Below are 26119 nucleotides of genomic sequence, written 5' to 3' on the forward strand. Positions count from 1 at the left end.
CTTTTCAATGTATTCAAAACCATATTTGGAGGCCATATAATATTTATTATAGCCTGTGCCTGTGCAAAAGTCCTGGCAGTAGTGGGTCTGCAATTGAGCCCAATCTCCATTGATTAACCCAAGAGGAACAAGTGTCTTTTTCTAATTTGTCGGCCTCATTCTTTTGGCAATTCCCCTTCCCAGAGGGGATGCATTAAAAAAAAAAAAAAAAAAAAAAATTGAACAAATGTGCTATATGTACTCTTGCAGTCTTAATTCCACTGAGAGGGATATATGATGCTTTTTCAACTAGTCCCTCGTGCTGAGCATTTAGTTGGCTTCCATATTGCATCCACCTATACTTCTTGTTGAACATTTTTAGGTCTAAATTTCTTCCACATTTTAGATTTTGTTACTTGTTTAGACTGGTGGAAATAAGTCAATAGGCACAAGCACCTTTAAGGCTCTTTATAAATATCACCAAATATATAGCTTTCTAAAATGACATTATCAATGTTCTCTGCCACCTTCAGTAGAAGTGCCCACTTCACAGAATCCTCCCCTGATCTGAAAGAACTAATTTCTTGAGATTGCTTGTTTGGAGAAAACCAGTCACTCCTGTAAGAAGCTTCCAAGAAAATGTCAGATACTTTTATTCTCTCAATCATTCCCAGGATATGTCAAGTTCTAAATAGTTTTCAAGTGTGCTGACAGAAAAAAAAAAGTACACCTTCACAAAGAAAACCTTGATGAGAACTTTAAGAAAGTCTGAATGAGCTTGGAGCCCATTTATTCTACCTTGGCTAGTCAACATTTAAATAGAGATTGGCTTACATTTGACTCGTTACTGTAATATAAATGAACGTTTTAGAACAAGTTAAATAGGTACAATGACATCTTGGAATTTAAAGTGCATTGATTTAAAAAAGTCATCAAACAATAAGTTAGAATTAAATAATATTTTTATTAAGGAACAACAAGGCATCTAGTTGTCTCAGTAATTGAGGGAGAAATTAGACTAAATGGCTATTAGTTCTGGCCAGACACTGAGGGCCTTCAGTTATATTACCATTTACCTACCCTGATCAAAACAAAATAGATAATTTTCTATTCAGCAAACTGTTCCTTGCTTATTTGGTCAAAAACAATTATCATCATAGTATCTTAGGAAGCAAACAAAACACCAGAACTTATCTCATGTAGCTTATACGTGTAAAGTTCGATTTTGCCCGGTAAATAACATAAAGTGAAGTGGTGAAAACAAAATACTAATACTAGGATGGGTCAGAGAGCAATTTGTGCCAAATCAGTGGACCAAGCAGTGAACTCTATTGGGAATTACAAAGCAGAAGTCCTATTTTTGACTCTGCTGACCTCAGTGTATATTTTCCTGTTTTAAAAATGAGCATCATTCTTTGCTACCTAAAGAGGCCTGTTATGAAAATTAATGAGTCTATAAAATGTTTTGACGTCTCTAGAAGCCCTTCCAAACTGATATACTATAATCTTGTTTCCTAACTGCTCTCTTTGAAAACGTGCCAGGCTTTTTAAGTATACCTGTTACACCTTCTACCACTGTAAGTTCACTTTTAAGTCCTCATAAAATCAGTACAACGCTCACTATTTTAAGTGGGGGTACTTGGCCTTTAGAAATGGTTTCCACTCCTCCTATGATACATTAAGGTATTAAATACTGTGAATATGAAGGTTCATAAAGAGGGAGGCGGCCAACAGGAGCCGTCCTGGGGAGCCCGTGGGCACTGTCCAGACTGCTGACCTCGGGCACCCAATTGGGGCTCCCCGAGCCGGAGCGCTCCGGGGGCGCCCGCGGACCGTGCTCGCGGCGGCCCCAGCGGGGCTCGATTACTTTCGCCTGGGCGAGAAGCAGCACCGCCGCTCCAGCGGGAACCCTACGGTGGGGAGGTGGGGCGACGACAACAAAAAGAAGTAAAGTAGGAGGAGATTCTCCCGGGGAGGGCCGGGGCGGGGGGAGGCGGCACGGACCTCCGCAGGGACCCCGCGTCCGGAGCCCTGCGTCTCGTCCGCGAGCGGCCGGCGAGCCGGGAAGCAGCGCTCCCCGCTCGGGCCGCGCGCCTCCCCCTCGCCGCCCCGGCCCGAACACCGACCCCACAGGCCTGCTCCGGCCGCTCACGCTTCCCCGCCCCTCGCGCCGCTCGCGCGCTCGGTGCCCGCCCCCTCGCCCAGCGCCGCCCGCGCGCAGCGTCTCGCGCCGGCCGGGCCCGCCCGCCGGGAAACAGCCGCGAGAGCAGCGGCCGCAGCGGCCGCCAGCGCGCCTTCCCTGCCCGCGCTCTCGCCTCGCCCTCGCCCTCGCCCTCGGCGCCTCGGCCTGCGCCCGCGCCACAGCCACCGTTCTCTCGGGGCTCCCCGGGCCCGCCGCCCACTCCCCGTCTCCGAGCCCCCCCAACCGTCGCGCTCTCCCTCGGCGCGCGGCCCGCCGCCTGCTTCCGGGGCGGGCGGACTGGGCGCCTGGTGCCGGCGGCCGCAGCGACAGCGCCCCCGGGAAGCAGAGGAGGAAGGAGAGAAGAGGTGGAGGTGGCCGCAGGCTGAGTCGCGGCCGGGATGTCCGGGCAACCGCCGCCCCCGCCGCCGCCGCCGCAGCAGCAACAACAACAACAGCAGCTGCCGCCGCCGCCGCCGGCGGCCGTGGCCCCGGTCTCCGGAGTCGTCCTGCCAGCGCCCCCGACCGTCAGCGCCGGCTCCTCTCCTGCCGGCTCGCCCGGTGGCGGCGCGGGCGGCGGCGGCGGCTTGGGGGCCGCGGCGGCCGCCCTGCTTCTCCACCCGCCGCCGCCGCCGCCGCCGCCCCCAGCCACCGCGGCCCCGCCGCCGCCCCCGCCGCCCCCGCCGCCCGCCGCGGTCGCCGCCCCCGCCAGCGCACCTCCCGCGCCCCCAGGTCTCGCCGCGGGCCCGGGCTCGGCCGGAGGCGTCCCAGCCCTGGCGGGCAGCAGCGCCGCAGCCCCCTTCCCGCACGGCGACTCGGCCCTGAACGAGCAGGAGAAGGAGCTGCAGCGGCGGCTGAAGCGCCTCTACCCGGCCGTGGACGAGCAGGAGACGCCGCTGCCGCGGTCCTGGAGCCCGAAGGACAAGTTCAGCTACATCGGCCTGTCTCAGAACAACCTGCGGGTGCACTACAAAGGTACTGGGCGTGTGTCCTGCGGCGGGAGTGGGCACGGACCCGAGTGTCCTGCCGCGCTGCCGGCTCTCGACCCGCCCCCGGCCCCTTCCCTCCCGGTGGGCGCCCTCGGAGGCGACTCGCCCTCCGCGCTGCTTCTCCGAGGGTGGGATGGGGGCCGTGGTGGAAGGTGCGAGGGCGAGGGCCCCGATGCTTGGGAAAGGAAGGTGAGTGTAAGGGAGCGGTAATCCTGGGCTGGGAGTAGGACACCTTGAGGGGATCCAGCATGACAGGACACAACTCGCTTTCTGATTTCCCCAGAAGATAAATCTTAGGGCTTGGATGGAGGAATCCATGGACTCGGAGTTGGGTTACATTGTTCTCCAGGTGGCGGGGGGTCAGGCGTTCTCTTCTTACGTGGAAGAGAGGTACGATTCCGAGGTATAATTTCTCATTAAGAGAGAGCAGGGATATATAGGGGGAGGAGTAATCAGTGGGGGATTTTGTCCAAAATTAGGCCAGAGATTGTCCAGCGGGACAAAAGGACAAGGGGCCCAAGTTTGCCATCAGTGTGTCTCTTACTAAAATAAAGGCTCCCGGGCGGGCGTGTAAGAGATGTGGAAACCTCCGGAGTCCGCGTTTTCTTCGGGGAGCAGAAGTCTACCGCCACGGATGGGAAATGCCCTATGTTTACGTGTTGTCATATGAAATCTGGTTGAAAACAATTTTTGAAAAATGTCACTTAGTATTTTAAAGAAAACTGGCTTATGTTTTACACCTGCAGTTAAATAAATTTAAAAAAAAGCCTTAGGGTTGTGCTTATCTCCCTCTTCCCTCACCTATGTCTATTAAAACAAAGCTTTAAGCAGATCGGTTTTATATAAAATTATAAACTGCAACGGGAATTTTAAAAATGTAGCCCAAATTAATAGCATGCATCACGTTTGCTTATGGAGGTGGGGGGCTACAATTCAATGTATCTGCATGGAAACAAATCCAGTTTTTTAGGCCTGAATCTGGAGCTTTTACATTTATAGCAGCTTTATTTTGATTGGCTACAAAGGGAGGGTCTTAATCAGATCCTACTGGCATGGATATAGAAGGTATAAACAATTATGGTGGTTAAATTCTTACAGTATACAGAACTGAAATTTGAGAGGAACCTTGACAAATAAGTTACTATTTAATCAGAAAGGAGAATGTTGACAAATCTACCAAATGATGTGGCTGCAGAGAATCATGTACAAAAATAGGCCTTGTTAAATATTTCTTCATTTTATCCATAGATCCAGAGAAAAACTTTCCATATGCTTCTTAATTTAGATGGCTGAAGATCTCAAAATATTGGGCCTTTGTTTTTTTTTAGGTTAGGATATTTTGTTAATACCCTGTAAAAGCTATTTAATTTTGTGTTTTAATTGGCGTGAACAGTGCTATCTTATGAAATATTTACTTCTGATCTGGCCACCAGAAAGCTTTTTGTTAGGCTTGACAAAACTTTTTAAATGTATGGTGAATGGTTAATGATTAATTTATAAAAAGCAGAGGCAGAAGATAGAGAAGATTATTGAACAAAGAGTCCCGGCTTTACTGAGTTCTGCCATCATTTGTGATTTTAGGCATGTTACAAAACAGGGCCTCAGTTTCTTCCTCTGCCTGATGAGGGAGTTGAGCTCCGCATGGTTGGAAAGGAAATTTCCAGCTCTGAATTTCCATGCTATCCAAGATTTATGATTACAGTTTATTCAGCACTGTAACATGGCTTGATTAGTTTTCTAACTCCTTTTACTTAAAATTGATGATTTGGGTCAGAGAAAAGTACATGCTTGTGTGAAATTGGTTGGCATTTGGAATATTTATGACGCTCTTGTCTCAATTATTTTCCTGTTGGCCTCTGTATTACTTTCTGTTGTGTAATACTAAGATTCACTTTCTGGAAGCCTCACTCTTTTATAAACATAAACCATTATTTCCGGAAGAACAGATTTTGTTGTTTATCATCCTTTTGCTTTTCTGTCCCTTTCTTCTATCTCCCCTTTGTCTCTCTCTTCCCCCTTGATGCAGTCTCTTTTCCCCCCCTTCTACTGCCTCTTCCTCTTGTCTTGTTATTTTAATGTGTTGGGGGGTTTTTTCCCTGTTATTTTTCTGTGTGCCTTCTGAGTGGACCACACCAAAAGTACTGGGCAACTCTGACCCAGTAATAAGAGAAGGGAGCAAAGGAGAAGTGTCATAGGTAGTGGGTAATAAAACTTTGAAGACCCAAAATAAGAAGAATTAATTTTATTTAACTTATCATTGTGTTGTATTAACTTTACCTGAACATTTTGAGACACTTTTAACATTAAAACTACTCTTCACAAAGTATTTTTGCATATTACAGAATTTTAAAGGATTGATGATAATTATTTTCCAGAATGAGGATTTTCCTTGCCTTTGAAATATCTTGGTTTCTTTCGCTTTAACCACATTTTGTTTTTAAGAGGTTATTCTTGTAAATTGGAATAACTGTTTTTGGAAGCATTGTGTGGTTCCTTAAATGATTTGAAGGGATTAATGTTAAACAATGCCAGACAAATAGACACAGTTGTCTGGATTGTAGAGAAATAGCAGGGTGTGTATTCTATATGTTAAAAATGAAAAAAAAAATTTTGTTTTGCTTAGCAGTCACATACCAACTGTTGAAACACTCAGGCATGTTTCCTTTTGTTTTTATAATTCTTGTCAGCTTTGAATAAGTACAAATATGACAAGTTTAGACTTAGTTATAATAATAAATTTATTCCAATTTAAAGCTTTTTTGTGCATTTGATGATGGATTTGATTACTTTAAATGTTTTAAGTTACAGGTTTCATTTTTATATTTGTGAAGTTATCACTATTTGGATACTTTACAGAGCATTTTGATGGTAGATTTAGACAAGGTGGTGGAATTCTCATTTTAGATCTGAGAAAGAAAGTGGGAGCACCTAGAGCTTAGATTTTGCCAGGCACAATTAAGCCAGGATTGAAAACTAATTTTCGCTGATTCTGAAGGTGATGCTTTTTCCACTATACTGAATTGTCTATTTCCGTTTGTATGAGGCTTAATTATCTCAAATGGGTAAGATTCATTGATCACATTTAGAACTTTTTGAAGAATAGTTGACATTAAAAGTACTTCTTCTGGAGACAAGTGTTACCTGGGGCACACTAATGCCATGGAAAAGTCCAGACACCTTGATTATGCTAATTTAGGGCAGTTTAGAAGAAACACAAGATAAGTGTAAGTTGGGAATGGTAGGGAGCAATGAAATAGTGGATTGCACTTTTTAAATAAAGCCTTATTAACATTATCTAACCAAATAAGGTGACCTCTCCAGATGCCTAATTCCCTTCCCCCTCAATATCAACAGTCATTAGACCTAGTTTAATTGCTTATCTGATTTCTTGCGTAAGACTGAATAAATAGCTCAGTAAATATTTCCTTGCCTGCCAATACAAATGTCTTATAAGAATTATGCAGGTGATACAAAATTGTTCTTCAAAATCAAGGAATTTAAAAACCAAACTGAGCTTTTCCCAGGGGTCCCTTTGTCAAAATTTGGGAAATTTAGCTTTAAAAATACCAGTTGATAATTGAAAGAATCAAGTGAATCTAGTAATCATACTTGCAGTAAAATAGACAATAGTAATGATAATTTATTGAGCAGTTGCTATAGGGCAGATATTCTGTTAGACAACTTGGTATATGCCTTGATCTCTATTTACGTATTCTTTAATTTATTCAGCAATCTTTCATTGAATGTTTGTTTACACTGTACAAGGTTCTGGGGACTCAAAGCTGCATGAGATACTGTCTTTGAATTCAAAGAGCTCCAAGGACATGAATGTAGTAAAGGAAGTGTTATAAAGAGTACACTTTGGTAGATAGGCAGTGCTCTACCCCAGGCTGACATTGGAAGGGATGAAGTTGGTGAATCAGGGACAGCTTTTAGAAGGGATGAGGCTAGTGGTCAGTTTTAAAAGATAAATAGTCTATAGGTGAAGAGAAGGGGCCAGGCTGGGCATTGCAAGTAAAAAAGCATGGAGAATTATTGTATATGTTTGGATCTACAAGCAGTTTTGGGTTATTGGAACTTAAATGTGTGACAAGGAGCAGCTGGAAAAAGATTGAGAGGCCTTATAGAATATTTTATTGAACTTAGATCTTATTCTGTAGGAGATGAGGAATCATCAAAGGATTTTAAATAGGAAATGGCTGGTTCATTTTGTCCGATTATACAACTAATTGGAAAATAGATTCAGGGGTACAATACTGGATATAGCAAATTCATTTAGAAGGCTGTTGCAGCAGACTACATAAGAAATAAGGATCTGAATTTGATCAGTGGTAAGGATGGAGAAGAGCAGACATAGTTGTAATGTTTTAAAGTAACACTTAGAGGATATGATGGAATGATGGAGAGAGAAATCAAAGCTGATGCTTGGGTTTCTGACTCTTAGGTTCTTGCGGTGAACCATGAATCAAACAATGATTGTAACAAGTATTACAGTATATTTGAAGATAAGTAAAAATGGGAATCTTGGCCATGTGATCTGACTTTGTGGAAATCAGAAGAAGCAAGCCTTACAGAAAGAACAGGTCTTCTGGAGTTAAGGTGGCGCCAAATAATCACAACAGCTGGAGTTTATGGCTTTTCACTTTATTCTCTTGCTAAAGTGACTCAGCTGTAGTTACTAGTTTCTGGTTTTCTTACTTTTGCCTTTTGACAAGCTTATTCTTTTCTTCCTATTTCAAATACCTGAGAGACTTACCAAGTTGGCCCTGCTAATTAGCATCATTCTTTGTTGGGCAGAGCTTTTCATCATATGCTGTGGCATGAATGGTGGCTTTCACGTCAGGTGCTAACCTGTGTTGAATCAGCAGTCAGCAGTAGGCATGTGAGGGTAGTTAGGACACATAAACCATCCTCTTGGCACAAGGATGGTCTGGGATCCACTCCTTTCAGTACAGACATGTGTGAGGCAGTTTATCCTAGGAAGATGGGCACAGAACACAACTGACCAAAGATGGAGCCCTGAGCAACACTGACATGAAAAGGCTGGATGAATCCCCAGAAGGAATAGTTAAGAGGACCTGGACAGACGAGTATGGTGACACAGAAGCTGAACAGAGGAGTATCAGAAACGAGGAAGTGATCTTTAGTGTCAAATGCAACAGATAGGTTTAGTGAGATAGGCACAGAAAATTTTCCACTGAATTTGGAAATTAGATCATTGTGACCTTAGGGAGAACAGTTTGAATTGAGTGATGGGGGCAAAAATCAGAATAAACAGAAGGGACCAAGCAGAGAGATAGTGAATATAGATTACTCTTGAGAAATATAGGTGAGGAAAGAAATTAGGGAGTGCCTGGAGGAGGATGGAGGTTAAGGCAGGTTTTTGTTTTGTTGTGTTTTTAATGGCTGGCTGATAGTGGAGTTATATCGTACCTGGAAATTAACTTCTAATGTCAGCATGTAAGATGAAAATCCACATAATCCAAAATTCTCCCTAAAATCCCCTTTAGAAAGTACTATGTTAAAGATTATTGTATCATTTCTAAGTAAGTCTCATTTTAGTTTGGGTAAAACTGAAGTGAGCCCTGGCTGGTTTGGCTCAGCGGTTAGAGCGTTGGCCCAGGTTCAGTTCCCGCTAAGGACACGTACCTTGGTTGTGGTTCATCCCTGGCCCCGGTTGGGGTTGTGTGGGTGGCAACCAGTCGATGTCTCTCTCTCACATCGATGTTTCTCTCTCTCTCTCTCCCTTTCTCCCTCCTGCTCTATCTGAGGATAAATACAAAAAGTGTCTTCGGGTGAGGATTAAAAAAAAAAGTTCATTATGCTCACCACCAACCCCAGTGCATTATTGACAGTGATTTATAGTACAGGAGCATATATAGTGTGAGGCAAAAGTAGGTTTACAGTTGTTTGTATGGAAAATAATACAGTAATTAATGACTAATAATACAAGAATAAACTTTTCTGTACTCACTACTATAAATCTGCTTTTTTCCCACACTGTGTTTTATGAAAGCTGTATACATTTTTTGACATTGTGCCCTTATAGATTGAGGAGAAGGAAAGTAAAGAGGGAAAGAATGAAAATACAACTTGGAAAGATGTAGATTAGGGCTTAGAGGGAAGAAAGTGGTTCAGGAGCATAGGATGCTTAGTCTTGAAGAGAAGAGGTGTACATACTGTTTGTTCACTCTGACAGTAGTGGAAGAGGTGAAAAATGTTATGGACACAGACCAGTTGGTAATAGGAAAGTGGAGGTAGAACATGACCATATATAATGGTGGAGTTCCATTTAAGTCCCATTTTATGGTAAAGGAGGAAAGGTAGTATGCTCATTGAGTTCAAGCAGAGGACTTAAAGCTTACAGTGAATGATGAAAATGTGGACTAGACATTAAGGGAATGGAAAACAAGCATATTTAAGATTCCTGAGTATATTGTTGATGGCAGTCGGAGACCCCTGCTGACTTCATCCCAGTGGCTTTTTGCAAGATAGTTGGACTTGATTCAGCAGAGGCCAGTTGCCCAGGGCAGCAGTAGGGAAGGGAGATAAAAGTATTGATCTAAGGCTGTGGTTTTGCTGGTTGGATGTGATGGAAGGATAGCCATCTGAGGAAAATCAAGGATATTTGGGAGCTTTTAAGTGATTACCATATAAGATTATCCTGGAGGAGGAAAAAAAATCAAAACAAACCAAGAAAGGGTCTAGGGAATTGGAATTCTTTTGATGTTTAAAGGTAAGTATACAAGTGAAATCTTTAGAAAGGGGAAATGATAGGATGATGCATCCTAAAGGGAAGGTATAGGCATTTCTGCTATAATGCCAAAAATGGGTTGCTGGAAAAAAAAAACATGTTTTCCACGGAAATGCACTCTAAAAGTAGTAGGGCTTATGGGAAAAATAGGGCTGGGGCAGACCCCTTAAAACCTGTAGAACTTTGTAGCCAGAGACCACAAAAATAACAGTCCTAATAAAATACAAGCCCAGTTAAATTTCTACAAGCCCAGTTAAATTTCTACCGGCATTTGTGCCCAGTATCACAGGCTGCTTGCTGATCCTGTACATCCTTAGACCTCAGGATTTGTTTGGGCTTCCTTCTTAGAGATGTGAGTGCTTGACAGCTCTAACCAAAAATAAAAATCTGATTCAAGGGTTAGCCCTTTTTACTTTTTTTTTTTTTTAACAGAGAGGAAATACATACCATTAGCTGTTAGAGTGGCTAAAATCCAAAGAAAACCTGACAGTGGCAATTGCTGGTGAGGATGTGGAGCAGCAGGAACTCTCAGGCATTGCTGGTGGGAATGCAAATGGTACAGCCACTTCGGAAAATGGTTTGGCAGTTTCTAACAAAGCTAAACATAGTTTTACAATATGATCCAGCAGTTGAGCTCCTCGCTGTTTACCCAACTGATTTGAAAACGTATTCCTACACAAACACCTGCACATGAATGTTCATAGCAAGTTTTCTCATAATTGCCAAAAACAAGCAACCAAAGATGCCTTTCCATAGATGAATGGATAAACAGTGGTACATTCGTACAATAGAATATTATTCAGTGATAAAAAGAAAGGAGCTGTCCATCCACGCAAAGACACAGTGGATCTTAAGTGCATATTGCTAACTGAAAGAAGCCAGTCTGAAAAGATTACATACTGTATGATTACAGTTATATGACATTCTGGAAAAGGCAAAACCAAAGAGATAGTAAAAAGGTGAATGGTTGTCAGGGGCTTGAGGGGAGGGAGAGTGGGTGGAATTAGCAAAGCACAGGTGTGTTTTTTTTAAGTCAATGAATTGTGAATACAGGACACTGTTTATCAAACCCATAGAACTTTACAGCATTAAGAATGAACCTTAATGTATACAAATTTAAAAATCATTTAAGGGGGGGGGATCCTAGGATAGAATGTAGAATGTGACCACATAATCTTTTACAAATGTATGAAACAGCCGAAGAGAGAAGGGAAAGGTGCTGACTTAAGTAACTTTGGAAATCAGCAGAGGCTGTAAAACAAAAGGTAAAAGAAACTGCATGAGCGCTGAACTCTTGTTGACAAAATCATATTCCGTGGGGATATGAGTTAACAATTCTGGATACTGCTATATACTTATACTAGAACTGAACAATTAAATTAATGGATGGCAGATGATGGGAGCTAGGTTTGTTATCGTTGGAATGGAATTTTACGGATAAGCAGAGGGAGTGATTCATGTGATAATGGATTAGAGTTGGTGACAACGCCATGAACTTGTGTTTAGTTTAATATTGACACGGATGATAACATATGGAAATACAGACATGTATATATGCAGGGATTTAGAATACAAACATATCTCCTTGCTCTTGCAATGAGGGCACCTAAAAGTAATAATACCTCCATAACAACTACCACACTAATACCTAGAGCTTGGGTTCTAATGCCATTTGCACAGGGCTCCTTGGAGAAATCGCTCATTCTAGGACTGGGGCAGGAAATATACTAGCATCCTGTAGTGCCAGAAAGTAGCGAATAAAAACAAAAGACATATCATGAAGTATGTCAGGGTGCCTGGGGAGCCAATTGAAAAAACTCCCAGTAGCCAAAGGGGGAACTGTTTAAGCAACAACAACAACAAAAATAAAGTAGTATTGAATTATAACCCAAAGTATAAAAGAAATATGCATGGGATGTATGAGTCCATACAGATATAACCAAAGAGGGACTATCTTAGCAATTTTTTAAAAATATGTTTTCATTGATTTTTTTACAGAGGAAGGGAGAGATTTAGAAATATCCATGTGAGAAACCTCAGTCGGCTGCTTCCTGCACGCCCCCTACTGGGGATCAAGCCTGCAACCCAGGCATGTGCCCTGACCAGGAATTTGAACTGGGACGTCTCAATCCATGGGATGACCCTCAATCCACTGAGCCACATTGGCTGAGCAGCACTTTTTGATCTGCACTGCACTTGAATTTTCCCCAGATGCCTTCATATAGTGGCAAGTGTAACAATTCCTGAAGCCACTAAACATTGGGCATATAGGAATGCACTTCTTTAGGAATCCCAGTTTTTGTTCACTTAGGGCTTTTATATGTTGCTAAACTTTTCTCTTTAGTTCATTAATGTACTGGGGAAAACTGTGTTATGAACTAGATGACTTTTTTATTCTGACATCATTCCCACATTTATCAAGTGCATATGAGCTAATTTGTATTCAAGAAATGTGTTTTGTAGCACAACAGACTTTATGAGAATTGAATGTTTCTGATGTGGAATAGTTTCAGATCAGAGTGTGGCTCTGGGAAGAAATGATTGACCTTAGAGTGGATATCAGTAGGAATTAAAATGGAAAAATGTTCAGGAATTAAAATTCAAAAACAGTAAGATAAATAATCACAAATAACTGTTAAGTGTGTTAATGCTGTATGGGAAAGACATGTGAGGGGCATATGAAAAGGAGGTTAGACATGCCCGGCTGGTGTGGCTCAGTGGTTGAGTGTCGACCCATGCAACAGGAGGTTGCGGGTTGTGGGCCAAATCCCCAGTCGGGGGCATGCAGGAGGTGGCCAATTGATGTTCTCTCTCATCGATGTTTCTGTCTGTCTCTTCCTCTCACTTCCTCTCTCTCTAAAAATCAATAAAGAAAAAAAAATATATATATTTTTTTAAAAAAAGGATGTTAGACCAAGCCAGAGAGGATTGAGAAAGAATAATTGAGGAAGTACAGCTTGATCTAAGGTCTGAAGCATGAATAGGACCTACCCAAACTGAGAAGGAAGGGCAGAGCTTTCCAGTTAGAGGGAATGCTTGTGGTAAAGACCGGCCTGGTGAATATCGCTGGAGCAGAAAGGAGGAGGTGGAAAATGCAGGGCTGGGCAGAGCAAAATCAAACAAGGTTTTCAGGAAGTTTATCTTTTTCCTAGGCTGAATGGGAGGCTTTTTAGAAAGAATTTTGGCTGTATTGAGGGATAGTGGTACAAGGAAGGCTGATTCGTATTTCCAGAAAGGCACTTGGCAGTATGTTGGAGAATGGAGGGAATTGGGGTGGACTATATTCAGACCCTTTTCATTTCAGCAAAAGTAGTCAACAGATTGAATAGAAAGGGCTAACCTTACTTAGTCTTAGAGTTTTGAAGCAATAAATGTATTTTCTTCTTGAACCATGTAGAAAACACTCAATAGTGAAGACTGTGTTTTTAAAAGTTTACACTTTGGTAGTGTGAGGTTGTATTTTGGTCACCATAGAATTTAAGGTAATAAAATTCGTGCTGATGAACATTATTAGAAAAAAAATAGGCCCTTCAGTCTGATAATACTAATCTCACCTAAGAAATAGTATGGATCCTTTTTTTTTTTTTTAATACCATTTATTGGTGTGACCGTGTTAATAAAATTATGTAGGTTTCAGGTGTACAGTTCTATAACACATCATTTGTATATTGTGTGTTCACCATCCCAGGTCAAATCTCCTTCCATCACCATTTATATCCCCTTACCCTCAATCTATCTGCTCCCACCCCCTTTCCCTCTGGTAATCACCGTGCTGTTGTCTGTGTCTATGAGGTGGGGTGTTTGTTTTGTTTTATTTTCCCTAATCTCTTTACCTTTTTCACCCAGCCCCACATGAATCCTTTTAATCTTACATCTAAACTTTTTCCTAAGTCTTTAAATATAAATTTGATTTTAAAATGAAACAGATTACTTTAACTTTTACAGAAATTTTCTATAATGTCTTAGTAGAGCATAATGAATATAATGGAATCTTAAAGATTTATGATTATGTAGTTTTTTGCATAATGAAAAAAATGTAGGGGAATTAAATTCATACATGTATTTAACATGGGTCTACTAATTTGGGGCAAGGTTGTTATAGAAAATCTGTAAGAATTTTTTCATTTTAAAATATGAGGTTAAATAATACCTATTTTATAGGTGTTGAATGAGAAAAATTTATATAAAAGCATACAGTCCTTTGAAAAATTGTCTACCCTAAATATTTTCTTTCTCCTTTCCCAAAGAAGTAGCAAGGATAGGAGATGGAAATGCGTGTGAAGTGATCCCAGAATGCTCATTGTAACTAAATCCTTTCTGTGGGTTCAGAGCTTCACTGGATCAGGCTTCTTGAATTTAAATCCCAGTACAAATCTTGGTTTGAAATTCTCACACAGCAATATAACCTTGAGCAAGTTTATTTATTTTTCCTGTTTCCTCATTTGTGAGATAAAAATAAATAATACCTACTTCATAAGTTGTTTTGAATGGTAAATAAGTTAAGTATAATGCTCTTAGAATAGTTACCTTTCACATAGTATTAACTGTATGTTAACATGGGCTAATTTGCATTACAAGTAAAATAATAAATAGATTACCTATCTCTAAAAGTTTCAATCATTTCCTTTCCAAAAAAACTAAAACAAATATAAATGCTAGTTGATTAAGGACTCCAGGGTTAATAATCAGAGTTTTCTTTGGATTTATGTTAAACTATCTAAAAAAATTTTTAATGTTTTTATTGATTTTGAGAGAGAAGTAGAGACAGGGAGAGAGATAGAAACATCAATGAGAGAGAAACATCAAATTGGCTGCCTTTTACACGTCCCATGCTGGGGATTGAGCTGGCAACCCTGGCATGTGCCCTGAATGCGAATTGAACCATGGGACATAGCTCAACCATTGAGCCACACCAACTGGACACTATCTAAATTTTTTAAATGCATTTAATTTACATGACCTTTTTCCAGGCAAATTAAGTATTCTAACATATTTTTACTGAAAATATGTTTTGCTAAAACCAAAACACTAAATGTCTATTTTTAAAAAGTAACGGGTGTCATTCTACAGGTTAGTACTGTTATTTTTTTTCCTGCCTATCTCATTGTAAATCTATTATCTACATATGTTAAAGCAGTTTTAGCAGTGTCTGTATGTTCCGCTTTTTTATCTTTTTAGCCAAGTTTGTCACTTTCCAGTATTCACTTATTTCTGCTCATAACACAACATCATATATACTCAAGACATCCATGGACACAAGTTCTCATGGTAATAGAAAGGAGTGGATGAGTTCAACAGTTTATTTTGGGCCAAGTAAACATGGGCTAATTTGCATTACATGTGTAAACTTACTGTTTAATGATAGGGTATGCTGTGGTAATTTGATAAAGTATATGGTAAAGGAAGATATGATCTCATTGGTTTGTGATGGCTTATTATATGGCTAAAATATAATTTGTGACTTAAGGTTTTTAGTTTTAAAGCAATCATGGTAAATTTGAGGTGGGGAATTCTGCTCCCCATGAAGTATTGTTATAGCATGACTAAGGATTAATGACATACATTTGTATTGGGTGAAGCATATCGTAACTAGAACACCTGAATAATGATGTAGAGTACTGTTTCTCATCAGCCTATTTGGGAATTGTGGAGACTTGTGTCACTCTCTTTGAGTACCTTTTGACCAGCTACTTCACCTTCTGTCATATTGTTCTGTGGTTTTATGGGCTTATTTTCTCTTGCTTATTTATTTTTGTTTACATGCTAGCTTTCAAGGTTAATTATACTATCTTGGAAGAGGGACAGGGGAGGTGATTGTGAGTGAAGGACACCCTCTGGGGTTAGAATTGAAGAATAGCTAATTTAAGAAGTTTAAAAGCCATTGTTTAACAGATTTTCTAAAGATAACAGCAATGGTATGGTGTTATATTCCTTTCTTTAAAAAAGAAAGAAAATACAGCTAGAGATTAGATATTTCTCAGGCTGTAATTGACCAAAGAAATTTTATAGATCAGTCTTTGTATAGAATTAATGATATGTCAGAGAACAAAATCGTAAATTCTTAAAGAAAGCTCTTTTGCCATTTCTATCTATTGTATAAAATTTCACTTAAAAATACACTCTGGTGGTACAGATGCTTCTTGTTTACAACACAGGCCATTTGGCAAAATAGTGTGGTTTAGGAAATTTATAAATGATATAAATTTGGATTAGTAAAATTAAGATCATATTTTCATCATGTTCTTCAAATGCAGCCTTTCTTTTCTCTTAAAAATATGGTCTGCCCTAAAATACTAATTTTCATAAGGGACTGCTAGGTTCGGTGTGTTCAGATTATCAAATTTCATTAGAACTAGTATAGTGTGAAGAGTTCCATGGCTGACTTGGGCTGTTTTTGCTTATTGAATTAATTGTGATGATCAGTAAGTCTTTAATTTATTTGTACTGTTGGAAGCAGAAATGTATGTATTATTCTAAAACCATTCGTTTGTTCCTGAATTATTTAAGATTCTCATTTGAATATCCCATTTGAGTGTTTTTCTTTTCTGTTTTGTATGCAGGTCATGGCAAAACCCCAAAAGATGCAGCATCAGTTCGTGCCACACATCCAATACCAGCAGCCTGTGGGATTTATTATTTTGAAGTGAAAATTGTCAGTAAGGGAAGAGATGGGTAAGTGTCATTTGTGGTGGGAAAATTGTTTACTGTCCTTGGGTAATTGTTTTTGTTTTAATTCATTCAAAATGTTTATGATGTAATTGGAAAGTTAGAATCTTGGAAATTTTGGTAATTGGAAAGTGGAGTATGTATATTTCAGTATAACAGGTTGGATCTGGTTTTGGTTAGATATTAGTTGAAACTTATGCTTGAATTGGTGAAACTAACCAAGTTTTTCCGGTAGGTTTGTCATTAGAGAATTGGGATTAAATAGTAGAGACAGTGACTCATTTTTCTATGCCTTTTCTTACACTATATTTTTCTGAATTCTCTTGAGAAGTTAAATCTTCTTAAAGCTAGTTAATCAAAGCCAAAAAATTCATGGCATTTTACAGGAGTTAGGGTTTACGATTTCAGGTTTAGATCAGGGAAATGTATGTTTGTATGCTCTCATTTGGAGGTAATTCCCAGGGATTAGGATGTGGTTTAGAAACTACTACTTAGAGCTCCACGTAGATCCTGGAACCAACTTTCATATCACTGCTTTACAACTTGGAATTGGTGTGTAATGTGTATACACATCAGAATCACTTATGGGACTATTAAAAATATAGTAGTTTGGGACTTACCCTGAACATTCCTAAATCAGTATTTTTAGAAGTAGAGTTTGGGCAAGATAGGCATTTTGGGAAAGCTCTTTGGGGAATTTTGGTGCATATCTCTGGTTAAGAACGAATTACCTAGAATCATTGGATTTATCCTGTGGTAACTCCTGGTAAATCTCATTGTAGTATCAGAGATACTTTAAAGCAGTGGTTCTCAACCTGTGGGTTGCAACCCCTGTGGGGGTCAAACGACCCTTTCATAGGGGTCACCTAAGGCCATCGGAAAATATATATTTCCGATGGCAATGCATAACAGTAGCAAAATTACAGGTATGAAGTAGCAACAAAAATAATTTTATGGTTGGGGGTCACCACAACATGAGGAACTGTATTAAAGGTCATGGCATTAGGGAGGTTGAGAACCACTGCTTTAAAGCATCCATAGAGTCATTTGTTCAGCTGTTAAGATAAAGTTCTTGGGCTGCATGAATAAGTTGACCTGTATTTGAAATGAATCACTTAACCTCTCTTACTGCTTCTTTTCTGTTTAATTGACAAAATAAGTGCATTCGGTAGATTATTTTTCTTTATTTGCTGAATATTCTAGATGTCAACAGTATGGAGAGTAAAAAGTGAAAACTTGGAATTCAATGATAACTCTTTTTAAGTGCCTCAGTTTTCCCAAGGTGATCAAGCCAAAGATAAAATTAGGGAAACCAAGGATAAAGTGGTTGAGAGACCCAGATTGAAATAGACACGTGATTGTAGTAGTTTCTAACTCTATTACTGCATACTCAGTAAGCTAGTTTCTTTACACTCAGATTATATCCTCAACCCTATAATGCTGGTGTTGTGCATGATGATTCCCAGGGTTCTCTTTATCTTTCACACTACACATTCAATCATTGCATGATCTTGACTTTATATTTTCATGACTGCAAATACCCTGATGAATCTCAAATCTAAACTACACCTCAGGCTGTTTCCCTAAGCTCTGGACCAATACACCTAGCCAGATGTTTGCATTTGACTATCTCACAGGCATTTAAATTTAGCTTGTCTAAAATCTTTTTCTCAATGCTAGTAGCTTGGTTAGTTGTTTCACTAGTGCTAGAGACTTGAGAAATTTTCTGCTTTTATTTTCTTTGTCCATCTCTAAAGCCTCTTAGGCAGGTCTTGGTGTAATATATCACCTAAATTACTGAGATGGTTGGTTCGTTGGTCTCCCAGTTACTCCTTGTTTTCTTCTTATTCTATTTTATAACCATTATTAGTGTTCTTTTTAATATAGAACTGAATTGTGACTGTCCCCTTCTTGAGATCATTTAGTACACCTGTTTCTTTGGAGATAAAATCTAAAACTTTGTTACCGAGCAAGGGCTCACTCCCTGATATAGGTAGAAGCCAATACTAAGGCACCAGATTTTATGAAAAGAAAAAGGCTTTATTGCAAAGTGACTAGTAAGGAGACAGGAGTCAGAGCTCAAATCTGTCTCCTTCATCCAGGGTTCAGGGTGAGATTTAAGGGGTTAAAGAGAACAGGCTGGTGTGCACAAGTGCTGACTGGGTGGGTTTTTGTAGGAGGGCTTTGGAACTTGGTCATTTATGGTAAGATATGGGAAGGGCTTCAGGAACCAGATCATCTGGATGATGGAGACTTCTGAAAGGGTTCAGGCTTGCTTACATCCCAATCAGGTCCTGGTTTTTTGGTGGGGTGGGGGGATGGACTTTGACCTCCCGGTGTAATTGGAGGTCAGAATTCCTCTACACTTGCTTCTCTCAAATGACTTGTGGATTTTGTTCTGTTGTCTCTGAAAAACAACTCAGTATCTTGTTAGAAACAGGATAGGGCCAGTTTGAGCTAGTTCTACGATTACAACTTCTCAGCAGGGTCCTTCATGAAGACTAACTCCTTTGTAATTTTTCAGACTTATCTCTTTGTTGCCAGGATTCCTCATTCTTGTTTTATTTTCATTTTTAAAATTGTATTTTACATATAATAAAATTTATCATGGTTAGCATGTAGGTCTGAGTTTTGACAGATGAGTACAGTCATGTCACTACAACCACAGACAGTATATAGAACAGTTCCAGCACGCGTGCCCGCACACACGCGCGCGCGCACACACACACAAATACCTCGATACCCTCTTATACAAAATTCTCTTCTATCTCCAGGACCCTGGCAACCACTGATTGGTTTTCTGTTTCTATAGTTTTGCCATTTCTGGTTTATAAATGGAATCACATAGTTCTTGGTTTATCTTTCTGTTATTTCCTTTTGAAAATATAAGTAAATAAAGCCATAGAGAATTCTGAACATATATCACAGATAACTGGTGCCACTTACTTGCTTTTCTAGATAGGGGAAGTAGTTAGTTGAACACAGTGAGAGGAAACTAAACATTTTTGTCACTTTTGAATTATGTTTTTTAAAATAATGTGTCTTATTTGCTATTTAGGGTGTGTGTGTGTGTGTGTGTGTGTGTGTGGTGTGTGTTTTAATCCTCAGCTGAGGATATTTTTTCATTTTCAGACAGAGTGAGAGGAGGAGAGAGAGAAAGAAACATCGATGTGAAAGAGACATATTAATTGTTTGCCTCCCACATGACCCTGACCAGGGCCAGGAACCGAACTGCAACCGAGATACGTGTGCCCTTGACCAGAATCAAACCTGCAACTCTTCGGTCCATGGGCTGATGCTCTAGCCACTGAGCCAAACTGGCCAGGCCAGTAGTAGTTTATTTTTAAATTTAGAAGGTTATTTTTATACTAATACCTGCAGTCCCCTCCTTTTAAGATATTCGCTATTGCCAGGCCAGTGTGGCTCGGTGGTTGCGCGTCGACCCATGCCCCACGAGGTTGCTGGTTCGATTCCCGGTCGGGGCACATGCCCAGGTTGTATGCCCGGTCCCTAGTTGGGGGTATGCAGGAGGCGGCCAGTCAGTGTTCTCCCCATTGATGTTTCTCTCTCTCTCTCTCCTCCTTCTTCTCTTTCTAAAATCAATAAAGAAAAAAAATAAAAAGATATTCTCTATTGTGAGCAGTAATAGAGTTAGCTAGTAATAACCTCTTCAGCTTCCCTTTCTGCTTTCCTTGTATCTATATTTTTGGCATTTAAAAATTTCTTATTGATTTACTTGCAGTAAAAATTCACTTTTTTGGGGTGGCACGTAAAGTTCTGTGAGTTTTTACAAATGAATAGAATCATGTAATAACCACCACAGTCAAGATATGGAACAGTTCCCTCACCTCCCCAAATTCCCTCTTGTTGCTCCTTTATAGTTAAATCCTCTTCCCACTTGGTTGTTTTCTAATCCTATAGTTTTTCCTTTTGAAACCAGAATGTCATATAAATATAACCTTTTGAGAATGTTACTATTTCACTTAAGGTGATGCATTTGAGATTCATTTTAGGTAGTCGAAATTATCACTATTTCATTCCTTTTTTGGTAAACTCTCCATGTCTCCATTTTTTGTTAATTGTATTATATCTCTATGTTGTAAAAGCACCTCTGTTACCCTCATCATTTAATGCTAGTTCTAAATTTATTATGTTCAACATTACCATCAAATCTTGTTGCAAAGCCCTGGTTGGTTTTGCTCAGTGGTTAGAGTGTAGGCCCGCGGACCAGGGAGTCCCGAGTTCGGTTCCCACTAAGAGCACGTACCTTGGTTGCAGTTTCTCCCCAGCCCCGATTGGGGTCGTGTGGGTGGCGACCATTTGATGTGCCTTTCCCGTTGATGTTTCTCTCTCTTCCTCCCTTTCTCCCTCCTGTTCTATCTGAAGATAAATACAAAAATTTTCTTGGGTTCGGATAAAAAAAAAAATCTTGTCGCAAAGCTTCTCTTAGTGTATTTTGATCTTCTGAAGCTCATTCTTTTTTATGGTTAATTCTTATCTGAGGATATTTTTCATTGATTTTTAGGCAATTTTTAGGAGGGAGGGAGAGAGAAACATTGATGTGAGGAAGACACATCAACTGATTGCCTCCCGAATCACCCCTACCCGAGCTGGGGATCGAACCCACCACCCCTCCGTCCACAGGCCAGCTCTCTAACTGCTGAGCCGAACCAGCCAGGGCTGAAGCTCATTCTTTACTAGCGAGCTCAGGAAGAGCTCATGGGGACAAAATTATTTAAGTCTTTTGTGGTATTTATTTATTATGACCACTACACCCATTATATTTGAAGGTTTCATTGGGTGTAAAAGACATGGCTTACATTTTCTTGTGAGCTCTTACGGACTTGGATCTGAAGTATTATTGTCAAAGTCTTATGCCAATATTTTCCCCTTACATGAAACTTGGTCTTTTGCTTACATGCTGAAAAGATTTTTCTTTTTTTTAAAAGTACCAGTACTTGAGTATGTCTTGTCATTAGCCTTCATGTATGGCCTTAAGTAAAGTTAAGCCTTTTTTTATTTCAGAAAATTTTCTGTATGATAGTTTTTAGTATTTGTCCTATTTCATTACATAGGTTTCTTTTGGGGGAGGGGACTGCAATTATGAGTGTGATGGATCTTCTTTGCCTAACTTTTATATCATTTGCTCATAAAACCTTTTCTTTATTTGTTTATTAGAAAAATTTTCTCCATTCTGTTCCATCTTGTGTTGCATTTAGTTTGTCTCTATATAACTTTTTTCTTTTAATTTTTACATGATGTAAATAAAAACACTATTTTTCCACTTATTTAAATTAAAAATTGGAGACTTCTATGAAAAAGTCCTAAAGATCCTGTGTGTGTGTCTTTTTTTATTATTGTTAATCCTCACCTGAGAATATTTTTTCCATTGATTTTTAGAGAGTGGAAGGGAGGAACAGAGGGAGGAGAGAGAGAGACATTGATATGAGAGAAACACATTGATTGGTTGCCTCCTGCACTCACCTTGACCAGGGCTAGGGATTGAACCTATAACCCAGGTATGTGCCCTTGACTGGGAATTGAACCCGTGACCCTTCAGTGTGCAGGCCAAAGCTCTGTCCACTGAGCCACATGGGCCAGGGCTCAGTATATATTTTAAGTTATAACACTTGTGAAGAAAAATATTGCTGAAAACCGAATAGTAAAATATACCCCAATCTCCATAGTTTTATAGGTATATGTCGCTTGATATGATGGAGAGCACCTGTAAAGTTTATAAAGTTGAAATTTGAAGCAGTTTCTTACTAACTTATCTATATGATTTAGAATTGCTGCTTTTCATTGTTCATTAATTTTACAGGGACATGCTGAAAAAGAAAAGAATTTTAAATATGGATTACAATGTAAAGAATTTTATTAAACAAAAATTTTACTTTATTAGAGTCATAATTTAATGCCTAGGTGAAAAGTAAGATTTATTTTATACAAATAATGTGATAAATTCTTTTTGTTACCCTATATTTAACACTGTAACAGGCTACTCTGTTGTTGTAATTACCTACAGGTGAGATTATTTGACAAAGGGTTTTTAGAAGAACTCTCAAAGTATTGTGCTTTGCTTGATTTTAGAGTTTTATTGTCTTCATTATTTAAAAGGCAAGATAAATGAATAAGTACTTGAAGGCCATTTTAGTATTGTATATTAATATAGCTCTTTGAGAAGTCATGGGAGAGTTATGCAACTGACCATTTGATGCATGTTGTTGTAGACTTTCTATATGCAAGAAGTAGAGCCTGTCAGTTTTTGTTTTCCATGATCCTTCTGCTTTGGGAGGAATGGAGGCAGAATAGTGCAGTCCATAGAGAAAAGTAGCTGCTTTGCTGTCAGTGTAGAATTAGAATTGGAACAAACTTGTATCACAGGCAAGAAATCAAAATGCTCTATGTTTGAATAGTAGTATTGAAAAAAAGAATTTTTGTTAGTTTAGTTGTAAATTATTTGCCTCAGTTCTTTTGGCTCAGATAATCATCTAGTGATTAGTACTTAATTTGTAACATTTTGGATATGTATATTCTTGAATTTTGTATATTAATAGTGGCTATCCTATGAATGTATGTGTTGGATGTGGTATGGTAGAGTTATTGTGACCCCTGGAGGAAATAACCAGGCTTGGAAGGAAGTTTATTATATTCACAGGTCCCAGAGAGGAATGACATATGCCACTCAGGGTAACAGGGAAGCATCAGGTTTTAGACAGGTTGCAGAAGACAGGAGTGAGAAGAAGGCCTAGGCTAGAGTGATTATTGGGGTTTCTGAGGGAAAGGCAAGGCAAGGCAGGGCAGGGTAAACAGTTTAGTATTGGCATGTTTGACTAATTCCAGTGGGGGTTGGGCTATAGGGATGGTCTCTAGATGTCTGGTACCTGACCCTGGGATGATTTAGGGCAAGGGAAATGTGGCTTGTGTGCATATGTGTGTGAGGTAGATAAGGAGATAGCTGGGGCTGTTGACTTGGAATTGGTTGGTTTGTATATGAGAGAGATGTTCCTGGCCAAGTCCTTTGCTGTCTCTAAGAAAGGGCTAGCCTTGGGATGAGCAGTCTCTCCCTGGCCAGAAAGCTTTTTTAAGATGTCTAAACATCATATAAAATGCAGCTAATAAAAAGCACATGATTAGGCTGGCTGGTATGTCTCAGTGGTTGAACATCAACCCATGCACCAGGAGGTCATCAATTCGATTCCCAGTCAGGACACATGCCCAGGTTGTGGGCCAAATCCCCAGCAGGGGACATGTAGGAGGCGGCCATTCGATATTCTCTGTCATTGATGTTTCTGTCTCTTCCTCTCCTTTTCTTTCTCTCTCAAATCAATAAAGAAAAAAATAATAATAAAAGAAACATGATTAGTACAGTGGTCAAGTAAAGTTTTATTTGCTTTGTTATATAATTTCTAATGTGTTTGTGATCTTTCAGAACCTTAGCTCTCTAGACAGTTGTTCTCTTTTTGTTTGTTTGCTTTTTTTTAAATGAGTTCTTAAAGTTTTTTGGTTAGTGATTACTTTTTTTTTTAACCCTGAAATATGCATGTTTTAAACATGATTGAAATATTTTCACAGGAGCATCTGAAACTTTTGATGAAATGTTTTTGGTTTAATTTTATGAGTCACCAGTTGAGTAGATAGCAGAAGTATACTTTTAATATTTGAAAGTAGTTATATATTCCCTCTTCCACATAAAGAAGAAATGGGTGTATGTTCATATGTTTTTTAAATGTTTAAGATTGGTAGCTTGTGAGTAACAGATAACTGTCTGGTTCTATTTTCCCAGTAAGCATTTTTGCCGTAAACATTTTTGCTGCATACTAATTAATCTTAAGACAATTTCACCATAAAAGATAAAAGAACAAAAAATAAAACACTAATGTTAAAAAAGACATACTGGATTCGAAAGTTAATATCAGAATTAAAAAGACTATGGCAAAAAATGAAAATACATTGTCTTGGAAATCTCTTGATCATAGTATAAATTTTTTTTTCTTCTTGATTTGTCTTGTTCAACATCACACTGTTTTTTTTTTTGCTAAAATTTCTTTCTTCGTTAAGAGAGGTGTCAGTTTCCAACCAAAGAATTGATAATACTCTTCAATACTGAATTAGTAGCCTCCTCTTTTATATTTGCCATACATAGCTTGATAAACTTTTGATGTTGACAAGTGGGAAGAATGACCATGCCCACCGAAGGATTTGCAAACTGGTATGTTATCATTTTTTTTTTTTTGTAGCATAGTATGCAATTTGGCTTTACATGTAGCTTTGCAGTCTGGCTTTATACTTGGTTGTTATCCACTATTTTAAGACCACCAACTCTATACTCATCACTATAGATCATTACAAGGGCTGAGATTTAATTTTTTTTTTCTTTATTGATTTTAGAGAGAGAAGGGAGAGAGAGATAGAAACACTGATGAGCGAGAACATCGATTGGCTACCTCCTGCATGCCCCTCACTGGGGATTTGGCCCACAACCTGGGCATGTGCCCTGATAGGGAATCGAACCAGCGACCACTTTGTGCATGGGACAACACTCAACTACTGAGCCACACCGGCCGGGCAAGGGCTGAGATTTATATAATATAAAAATAGGAGCACTTTGAGAACTTCATTTAATGGAGAAATAAACCAAATTGACAACTAGCTTAAGTATTAAATCTGTCAAATGTAAACCAAGCTGTCAACCAATTATTTTATCTTTTATGGCAAAATTGCCTTATGGCCACTTAGTTGTGTGGCAAAGATGCTTATGGGAAAAAGTATGGGACTCAAAAAGTGAGAGAGACACACACACACACACACACATATCAATGTATCTTACAGCAATAATTATTCTTTGGTGCTCTTAATGTATGTGTCATGTCATTGTATTCATGATGCCATTCTACAGAAATAAGAGATAGTAATTTTCAAGTCCTGTAAGACAAAAAGGTCCTTCTTGTACCCTGAGGAATGTGAAGAAACTATTCAGAATTTGAATATTTAAAATTAAACAACAAGCAAGGAATTTGATAGGTGACCATTATACCCATTAAATGAATGCTTACTGAGAAACTAACATTTAGTATAATTTGAAATTTTCTTTATTTCTGAAATTAATAAGTGTGTGTTAAGAATCATAGTCATAGAACTGCTTTTTTGTTTCAAAAAAAGGTATTGGTTAATCTTGTAAATTAAAAGCTAACACCAATCCTGTAGGATAAAAATGTCTAGCTCATTAGTCTTTTTGAAACTGCTAAAAATTGATTTATTTTTATCTCTACCCTCCATATTTATCCCTTTGGAAAACATTGTTAATTTACATTTCCAACAAATGTACAATATGTTTTACAACATGGTTTCCCCCTCATTATAACCCTATATCTTTATACTGTATTACATACTATTTTTATAGCAGTCTTTATAATTATCATATAGTTTTTTGTTTGTTTTTTTAAAGCTTTGGAGATTCAAGCAGGGCCTGGCCAAAGTTTGATAACAGCTCAGTTGCAGGGCATCTCTTCCTGTAGTCTTCCAGTTTGCATAGTGGATGGGGCCTAGGTG

The 26119-nt window shown here is 39.3% G+C and overlaps 1 protein-coding gene across 1 annotated transcript in view; it reads left to right on the forward strand.

Annotated features, from left to right (window-relative positions):
• The first annotated feature begins 2231 nt into the window (after nt 1–2231).
• The window catches only part of RANBP9 (RAN binding protein 9), a 91613-nt gene continuing 67725 nt past the window's right edge, over nt 2232–26119 (forward strand). The window contains exons 1-2 of the mRNA XM_036255218.1: nt 2232–3133; nt 16462–16573. Of these exons, the coding sequence (XP_036111111.1) occupies nt 2560–3133; nt 16462–16573 (686 nt within the window). The 5' untranslated portion in view covers nt 2232–2559. The remainder of the gene's footprint in view (nt 3134–16461; nt 16574–26119) is intronic.

The sequence above is a fragment of the Molossus molossus genome, unplaced genomic scaffold (genome assembly GCF_014108415.1).
Source record: "Molossus molossus isolate mMolMol1 unplaced genomic scaffold, mMolMol1.p scaffold_m16_p_12, whole genome shotgun sequence".
In the NCBI taxonomy this organism is placed as follows: domain Eukaryota; kingdom Metazoa; phylum Chordata; class Mammalia; order Chiroptera; family Molossidae; genus Molossus; species Molossus molossus.